This window comes from Otolemur garnettii, unplaced genomic scaffold (assembly GCF_000181295.1).
Source record: "Otolemur garnettii isolate 467f Iridium unplaced genomic scaffold, OtoGar3 scaffold00047, whole genome shotgun sequence".
Taxonomy (NCBI): domain Eukaryota; kingdom Metazoa; phylum Chordata; class Mammalia; order Primates; family Galagidae; genus Otolemur; species Otolemur garnettii.
In genome coordinates, this window is record NW_003852442.1 from 11,024,701 (window position 1) to 11,034,117 (window position 9,417).

At 42.5% G+C, this 9,417-nt stretch overlaps 1 protein-coding gene across 1 annotated transcript in view; it reads left to right on the top strand.

Annotated features, from left to right (window-relative positions):
- The window catches only part of DHX38 (DEAH-box helicase 38), a 20,995-nt gene extending 18,462 nt beyond the window's left edge, over positions 1 to 2,533 (top strand). The window contains exons 26-27 of the mRNA XM_012806139.2: positions 124 to 245; positions 2,037 to 2,533. Of these exons, the coding sequence (XP_012661593.1) occupies positions 124 to 245; positions 2,037 to 2,121 (207 nt within the window). The 3' untranslated portion in view covers positions 2,122 to 2,533. The remainder of the gene's footprint in view (positions 1 to 123; positions 246 to 2,036) is intronic.
- Positions 2,534 to 9,417: the final 6,884 nt, after the last annotated feature.

Genomic DNA, 9,417 nt, shown 5'->3' on the forward strand with positions numbered 1-9,417 from the left:
CCCTGCCCTGAGTGCTGGCCTGGAGGACACAGCACTTGGTTTGCAGCAGGGACATGGGTGCAGACAAGGCTCCTCGCCCGATAGTCTCCAGTAGGCTCAGCCAAGACTCTCTCCCTTCTCTAGGAGAACCGCCGCCGGGCCAAAGAGGAAGCCTCTGCCATGGAGGAGGAGATGGCGTTGGCTGAGGAGCAGCTGCGAGCCCGGCGGCAGGAGCAGGAGAAGCGCAGCCCCCTGTGCAGCGTCAGGTGAGCTGAGAGGGAGCCCACCCTGGGACGCTGCCAGAGACCAGGCCCTGATTCTGGGGAAGGATTTGAGAGCAGTTAAATGTGTGAAGATGAACTGGTGACAGAAGCTGCTTGAGTGCTGAGAGGTCACATGTGGCAGGGTGGGAGGAGACAACTATAAAGGGGGTGGTTGTACACATGCAGCTCCCAGTTATTGTGGTGTTGTCTTCAGGGCCCAAGGTGGCCGGGAGTCGCAGGCCAGGTCTTATAGCTTTACCCAGTGGAGCCAGCTGGGAGAACAGGGTCTTGGGTTCCTGTGTCTGTCCCCTTAGACCACATTCCAGAGGTCAAGGGCATGGTCCTCCATAAGACTGTAAGACCGTTCTCCTCTGAAATACCCACTGCAGGTTTGAACGTCACCCTTACCACTAACTTACTTGCCACTTATTTGGGGATCCCTGTGGACTCCCTCAGGTTCATAAATTTGCTAGAATAACCCATAGAACTCAGGAAAGTAACCTGCTTATGATTATAGTTTTATTTATTTATTTTTTAGAGACAGAGTTTCACTTTATCGCCCTCAGTAGAATGCCACGGCGTCACAGTTCATAGCAACCTCCAATTCCTGGGCTTAGGCGAGTCTCTTGCTTTAGCCTCCCTAGTAGCTGGGACTACAGGTACCCGCCACAATGCCCAGCTATCTTCTGTTGCATTTTGGCTGGGGCAGGTTCAAACCTGCCACCGTGGGTATATGGGGCCAGCACCCTACTCATTGAGCCATAGGTGCCGCCCTATAGTTTTATTTTATTGTAGCAAAAGGGTACATCAGAACCCTCTTAAGGCAGCAGTTCTCAACCTTTGGGTCATGAACCCTTTGGGAGTTGAATGACCCTTTCACAGGGGTCACCTAAGACCATCTTGCATATCAGATATTTACATTACGATTCATAACAGTAGCAAAGTTACAGTCATGAACTAGCAATGGAAATAATTTTATGATTGGGGTTCACCACAACATGAGGAATTGTATTAAAGGGTTGTAGCATTAGGAAGGTTGAGAACCACTGCTCTAAGGGGAGAGGCATAGAGCAGTGTCTGAGGGTCTCAGTGATGGAACTTCCTTTGTCCTCAGGGTCAAGTTATCCTCCTGCCCATCAGTGCATGACGGTACACACCAGGATCATTGCCACCAGGGAAGGTCACTGAGCTTCAGTGCCCAGAGTTTTTATCAGGGTCATTACATAGACATGAATGATTGACTCATCATCCACGTGGTTGACCTCAATCTCTAACCCCTGCTGTCCCCAGAGGTCCAGCTGATAGTGTGTGGTTTGCGGCCCCAACTCTAATCCCAGAGCTGACTTTAGCCAGGCTGGCCCATCTTGAGTGACCTTGCTAGCATAAGAAACTGTTGAGGCACTCACCCTGAGTCACCTCATCAGCATAAACTGTCAGATAAGGTCTGAGGGGCCTGCTGTGCCTAGCAGAGACATTCAGTCACTTGACGAAAGGCCGTGGGGATGAGGCAGGTTACATAGCTGAAGTGGCAGCCCCCACAGCTCACTTAGACCCTATGGAAGGGCTTGTTAAGAAACTCATCTTTGACATTCCTTATGGATATCAGAATAAGTGAGCTGCTTTTTAATTTTTTCCCATCAACCCCAGGCATGACAAGGGGAGTGGGTATGTGCCTCCCTCAGCCCCAGACCCTAGAACATGGGCTGGGAACAGCAGGCCTCATGCTCTCCCTCCTGCTACGCACCACACTGGGGTGAAGAGTGCTATTTCCTACCCTTCTTTCCGTGTCTCCAGGTCTACGAAGATCTACACTCCAGGAAGAAAAGAGCAAGGGGAGCCCATGACACCTCGCCGCACGCCAGCCCGCTTTGGCCTGTGAGCCGAGGCTATCCTGGAGAGGACAGCAGCCAGGGTGGGGGTCCTGAGCCCTTGTGGGGAACACCCCAAGGCTGTGGGCAAAGCCCTTTCTTCTGAGCACTTTCATCTGTGCACATCACAGCCCCCAGGGGCACCTCCTGCTGGACCGGGCTCTGTGACTGAGGATGGGAGAGTTCCTCTGTGCGGGAGCCTAGCAGGGGCCGGGCTGCAGAGCAGCTGAGATGCTCCCAGGGCAACAAGAGGTGGCCAGACCCCATTCAAGTGAATTGGCTGGGACACTTGGTGAATGAGTGACTTGGCTGTGACTAGTTATTTTTTAAACCTTGTGTAAAGCAGCAAAACAGACTTAGAAGGAACTGTAATTTGGTTATAATTCAGAATTTGGACATAAATTTATCATTTGTAAAATGTGATTGCACTTCTGGCTTCCTTTTTCCCTCACTGCCGTATGTCATACAATGAAGAAAGGCAGAGGAGAATCCTGCCCTGACTTTCCTTGGGTGGATTGTCCTAGAATGCCACCCTTATTTCTGCAGGCCAACCTCTGAGGGTGCCCAACTGCCCCTGAGGCTGGTGGCAGTGGCAGGCTGGCCTCAATGGGAGATGGGTAGAGGTGGTGAGCGGGAGCCCCTCCAGCTTTCCCTAGGAGTGGGCTGTCAGCTTTGAAGAACTCATGCTCAGAATGGCAGAGGTTTCTTTTTTTTCTTTTTTTGAGACAGAGCCTCAAGCTATCCCCCTGGGTAGAGTGCCATGGCATCACAGCTCACAGCAACCTCCAACTCCTGGGCTCAAGCGAGTCTCCTGCCTCTGCCTCCCAAGTAGCTGGGACCACAGGCGCCCGCCACAACGCCTGGCTATTTTTTTTTTTTGGTTGCAGCCATCATTGTTGTTTGCCGGGCCCGGGCTGGATTCGAACCCGCCACCTTAGGTGTATGTGGCTGGCGCCTTAGCCACTTGAGCCACAGGCACCGAGCAGAGGTTTTTATTATGCAGGTGTATGGGCTGCCCATTGACTGAAAAATTGTGTAAAATATTACTGATTTTCATGTAAAAGACCCTTAGAATCACTAGTCTTCTCTCTTGTTAAACAGCCTTACGTCTGCTGAGGTAGCTTTTTAGGTATTTGGCCCTTTGTGGCAACCATGGTCTCAGTTTTTCTTTTTTAGTTTTAAAACTATTTTCTGGCTGGGCATGTGGCTCATGCCTGTAATCCCAGCACTCTGGGAGGCCAAGGCGGGTAGATGGCTTGAGCTCAGGAGTTTGACACCAGCTGGAGCAAAAGCAACACCCCTGCCTCTACTAAAAACAGAAAAACTAGCCAGGTGTTGTGGGCACTTGTAGTCCCTGTTACTTGGGAGACTGAGGCAAGAGGATCTCTTGACCTGGGAGTTTGAGGTTGCTGTGAACTATGATGAGGCCATACCGCTGTACCCAGGGCAGCAACAGAGTGAGACTCTGTTTCAAAAAAAAAAAAAAAAAATCCCAAAACAAACACACAAAAACCACAATTATTTCCCCACATACAGCATTGAACCATGGTCTTTATTTTGTGATTCCTCAGGGTTGGCTTCTGCCAGGTGTGCTGGTCGGCAGGCTCTGTGTTGGGTCTGCGTCACACTCAGGAGCACCTTGGTACCAGGCAGGGCCTCATGGAGCCCCTTGGTGCCTGGTTCACTCTGCTTTTAGCTCCAATCTCTTTTGTTTTCTGCTCCTGGAATTTGAATTTTTATCTAACTCAATGAAAGTTAATATGAGTTAGTTTTGTGGACGAGCTTGGAAACAAAGCCTTGCCAGCCAGCAACATTGGCTACCTCTCTGGTGGGCCTCCCTCCCTACAGCCTCCTTTATTGAGAAAGCAGCTGGGAACTGGCTGCTCAGGGCTTGCCTGGGAAGTTCTGATCTTGGCCCTAGGTTGAAGGATGAGGAGAAGGTGTCTCCATGCTCTGTGGAGAGAAGTTGACTGGCACGTGACCTATTTACAGACACAGACAAGATATGCAACAGGATATGGAAAAGACTGAGGTTCCAGTTAACAGTTTTAGTACTAACAAGCTGTTTGGTCACAAGCTCACCTTCAAATCCCTCAGGTTAAAAAAAAAAAATTGGCTAGATAGGTTAGAAAACCTCTAAGTCCAATCCAACCTTCTAATCCAGTGGTTCTCAACCTTCCTAATGCCGTGATCCTTTAATACAGGGAAAATAGTGTTACGGTTGGGGGTTACCACAACATGAAGAACTGTATTAAAGGGTTGCAGCATTAGGAAGATTGAGAACACTGCATTATATGGTCTACTGGGTTTATATTAGTACCGTGTTTCTCCAAAAAATAAGACACTGTCTTACGTTTATTTTTTCTCAAGAAGACACACTAGGGCTTATTTTCAGGGGATGTCTTACTTACCGCACCAAAATGCATGGTGTGGCTATGCAGATGTGCCGTATAGCCATGCCCATCACTAGGTCTTATTATCGGGGTAGGGCTTATGTTTAACAAATGCACAGAAATCCTGCTAGGGCTTATTTTTTTGATAGGTCTTATTTTCGGGAAAACACTGTATTGAGCACATTGGATATTTGTTTTACATTCTTGTGATACTTTACTAAGCTGAATGTGTTCAACTCAATCCAGTTTAGTACAAAGGATGTAAAGTCTCCATCTTTTTTAATGGTTGAATAGTATTTCATGGTATACATATACCACAGCTTATTAATCTATTCCTGAGTTGATGGGCATTTAGGTTGTTTCCACATCTTGGTGATTGTAAATTGAGCTGTGATAAACAATCTAGTGCAAATGTCTCTAAGATAAAATGATTTTTTTTCTTCTGGGTAGATGCCCAGTAGTGGGATTGTAGGATCAAATGGGAGGTCTGATTTGAGTTCTTTGAGGATTCTCCACACTTCTTTACAAAGAAGTTGTATTAGTTTGTAGTCCTACCACAACAGTGTGAAAGTGTACCCCTCTCTCCACATCTACACCAGCATCTTTAACTTTGGGGCTTTGTGACATGAGCTAATCTTACTGGAGTTAGGTGATATCTCAGGGTGTGTTTGATTTGCATTTCTCTGATGATTAGGGATGATGAGCATTATTTCTTTTTTTTTTAATTAAATCATAGCTATGTACATTAATGCAGTCATGGGGCACAGTGTGCTGGTTTTATATACATTTGAAATATTTTCACCAAACTGGTTAACATATCCTTCATGGCATTTTCTTAGTTATTGTGTTAAGACATTTGTATTCTACATTTAGAAAGATTCACATGTACCCTTGTAAGATGGACCATAGATGTGGTCCCACCAATCACCCTCCCTCTACCCATGCTCCCCCCTCCCCTCCCCTCCCTCTCCCCCTTCCCCATATTCTTGGGCTATAATTGGGCTATACCTTTCATATGAAAGCTATAAATTAGTTTCATAGTAGGGCTGAGTACATTGGATATTTTTTCTTCCATTCTTGAGATACTTTGCAAAGAAGAATATGTTCCAGCTCCATCCATGTAAACATGAAGGAGGTAAAGTCTCCATCTTTCTTTAAGGCTCTATAATATTCCATGATATAAATATACCACAATTTATTGATCCATTCATGGATCGATGGGCACTTGGGCTTCTTCCATGATTTAGCAATTATGAATTGGGCTGTAATAAACATTCTGGTACAAATATTTTTGTTGTAATGTGATTTTTGGTCTTTTGGATATATACCTAGTAGAGTAATTGTAGGATCAAACGGCAGGTCTATTTTTAGTTCTCTAAGTGTTCTCCAAACATCTTTCCAAAAGGGAGGTATTAGTTTGAATTCCTACCAGCAGTGTAGAAGTGTTCCTTTTTCTCCACATCCATGCCAGCATCTCTGGTTTTGGGATTTTGTGATGTGGGCTACTCTTACTGGAGTTAGATGATCTCTCAAAGTAGTTTTGATTTGCATTTCTCTGATGATTAATGATGATGAGCATTTTTTTCATATGTTTCTTAGCCATTCGTCTGTCTTCCTCAGCAAAGGTTCTGTTCATGTGTCTTGCCCAGCAATAGATGGAATTGTTTGCTCTTTTTTTTGTTGATTAGTTTGAGTTCTCTATAGATCCTAGTTACCAAACCTTTGTCAGATTCGTAACATGCAAATATCTTTTTGCACTCTGAAGGTTTAATTAAGTCCTATTTGTTTATTTTTATTGTTATTTCAATAGCTACTTAAGTCTTCTTCATAAAGTCTTTCCCCAGACTGACAGCCTCAAGAGTTTTTCCCATACTTTCTTCTAGTGTGTTTATTGTTTCATGCCTTAGATTTAAATCTTTTATCCATCTTGAATCAATTTTGTAAGTGGTGAAAGGTGCAGGTCCAGTTTCAGTCTTTTACATGTGTTTATCCAGTTCTCAGCACCATTATTGAATAGAGATTCTTTTCTCCAGTGTTTGCTTTTGTTTGGTTTATCAAAGATAAGATGGCTGTACATGACTGGTTTTATCTCTTGGCTTCCTATTTAGTTCCAAATGTCTCTGTCTCTATTTTTGTGCCAATACCACGCTGTTTTGAGACAACAGTCAAAGCAAACAGATAACCTTCAAGGCACTCTGAAGGTTTTCTCTATTTTTGTGCCCGTACCATGCTGTTTTGATTACTACAGCCTTGTAATATAACCTGAAGTCTGGCAACATGATGCCTCCAGAATTGTTTTTATTTCTAAGAACTGTATTTGCTATTCAGGGTTTTTTCTGGTTCCATATGAATCACAGTACTATTTTTTCAAGATCTTTAAAGTGTGACATTGGTGCTTTGATGGGGATTGCATTAAATCTATAGATTGCTTTGGGTTGTATGGACATTTTAATGATGTTGATTCTTCCCAGCCACAAGCATGGTATGTTCTTCCATTTGTTGACATCTTCTGCTATTTCCTTTCTTAAAGTTTCATGATTCTTTTTATAGAGATCTTTCACTTCTTTTGCTAGACATATTCTGAGGTATTTCATCTTCTTTGATGCTATTATAAAAGGAATAGAGTCTTTGATTTTGTTTTCAGCTTGACAATTGTTGGTTTACACGAAGGCTACTGATTTGTGGGTATTGATTTTATAACCTGAGATGCTGCTATATTCCTTGATTGCTTCTAAGAGCTCTGTAGTTGAGTCTCTTGGGTTTTCTGGGTATAAGATCATGCCATCTGTGAAGAGGGAGAGTTTGACCTCCTCTACCCCCATTTGGATTCCTTTGATTTCCTTCTCTTGCCTGATTGCTATGGCTAGGACTTCCAACACTATGTTAAACAGCAGTGGAGACAGTGGGCATCCTTGTCTGCTTCCAGATTTGAGTGGAAATGCTTTCAGTTTTACTCCATTCAATATGATATTGGCTATGTTTGCTATAGATAGCCTCTATGAGCTTAAAGAATGTTCCTCTAAGCCTATTTTCTTGAGTATTTTCATCATGAACCGATGCTGGATATTGTCAAAAGCCTTTTCTGGATCATTGAAAGAATGATATGGTCTTTGTTTCTGATTCTATTTATGTGGTGTATTATATTTATTTAGGTTTGTGTATGTTGAACAAACTGTGTCTCTGGGATGAAACCCACTCGATCGTGGTGTACAACCTTTTTGATGTGTTGTTGTATTCCATTTGATAATATCTTGTTGAATATTTTTGCATTGATATTTATTAATGATATTGGTCTACAGTTTTCTTTTTTTGTTGAGTCATTTCCTGATTTGGGGATTAGAGTGATATTTGCTTCAAAGAATGTGTTGGGAAGGATTCCTTCTTTCTCTATGTTTTGGAAAAGTTTATGCATTATAGGAACAAATTCTTCTTTGAAGGTTTGCTAGAATTCTGATGTGAAAGCATCTGGCCTAGGGCATTTCTTTTTTGGGAGATTTTGTATAATTGATGCTATTTCAGTACTTGATATTGGTCTATTCAAGATTTCTAAATCTTTCTGGCTGAGTTTTGGAAGGTATTGTGCTTCTAAAAATCGGTCCATCTCTATATTTTCATATTTCTGGGAAGAGTTTTTTGTAGTAATTGTTGAGACTCTTTTGTATTTCAGTGGCATCTGTTGTTATTTCCCCTTTATCATTTCTGATTGTAGTTATTAGAGATCTTATTTTTCTGTTTCTGGTTAGTCTAGCCAAGGGTTTAACAATTTCATTAATCTTTTCAGAGAACCACCTTTTGTTTCACTGATCTTCTGGATAATTCTGTCTGTATTTATATTAATTTATGTCTTTAATTTCTTCTAGCAATGTTTTGTAGTTTTCATTGTATAAGTCAGTCACTTCATTGGCTAATTCCTAAGTATTTGATTTTTGTTGATGCTATTGCAAATGAAGTTGTTTTTATAATTTCCTTTTCAGATTTTTTATTATCAGTATACAGAAATACAGCTAATTTTTGTGTGTGGACTTTGTATCCTGTTACTTTGCTGAATTCACAGGTGTGTGTGTGTGTGTGTAGTCTTTAAGGTTTTCCACATAGAAGACCTATGAACAGAGATAATTTTATTTCTTCCTTTCAAATTTGAATGGCTATATTTCTTTTTCTAACTAATTGCTCTGGCTAGAACTTCCAGTGCTATGTTGGATAGAAGTAGCAAGCAGGTATTCTTGCTTTGTTCCTGATCTTAGAACACTTTCAGTCTTTCACCATTGAGTATCATGTTTATGGTGGGTTTTTAATATATGACTATTAGGATGATGGAATTTTCTTCTATTCCCAATTTGTTGGTTTTTTTTTTTTAATAATGAGATTGTTGTAACCATTTCTTTTTAATATCAGCTGTTCAAATTACTTTTTAGGAACTAACTTCTTTGGTTATTTCTTAATGAATTGTAGGCAGGCAACGCTTAACTCCCTGCCCTTTCTCCTATCTTCAGAGAAACTACATTTCCTAAAGTCCATCCTTTCTACTCAGACAGGTCTCCTGCCTGCCTGGGCTCTCAAAGCCAGATGGCTTGGTGACATGTCCATGTTTTTCTGTCTCTGCTACCCCTTTTAAGGTTCTAACCCATTCCTGGCTTTGCTCTGGTATAATGACCCCACAGAAAGCCAACTACAACTTTGAAAAAATGTACAGCAACATCCAAGGAATCCAGGGATTGTCATTTTGGCCAACATAGATAAACCTTGTGGTCAGTTACAGAGATAAAATGCCTATTTAGTAGACAGGATTGGGGAATTTAATGACATTGAACTTTCATTTGAATAATTGGGCCATGGGCTAAATTGGTATGAGATTTTTTTCAGTCTTTCTTTCCTTTAGAAAATAAACCCTCGGCTCGGCGCCTATAGCTCAAC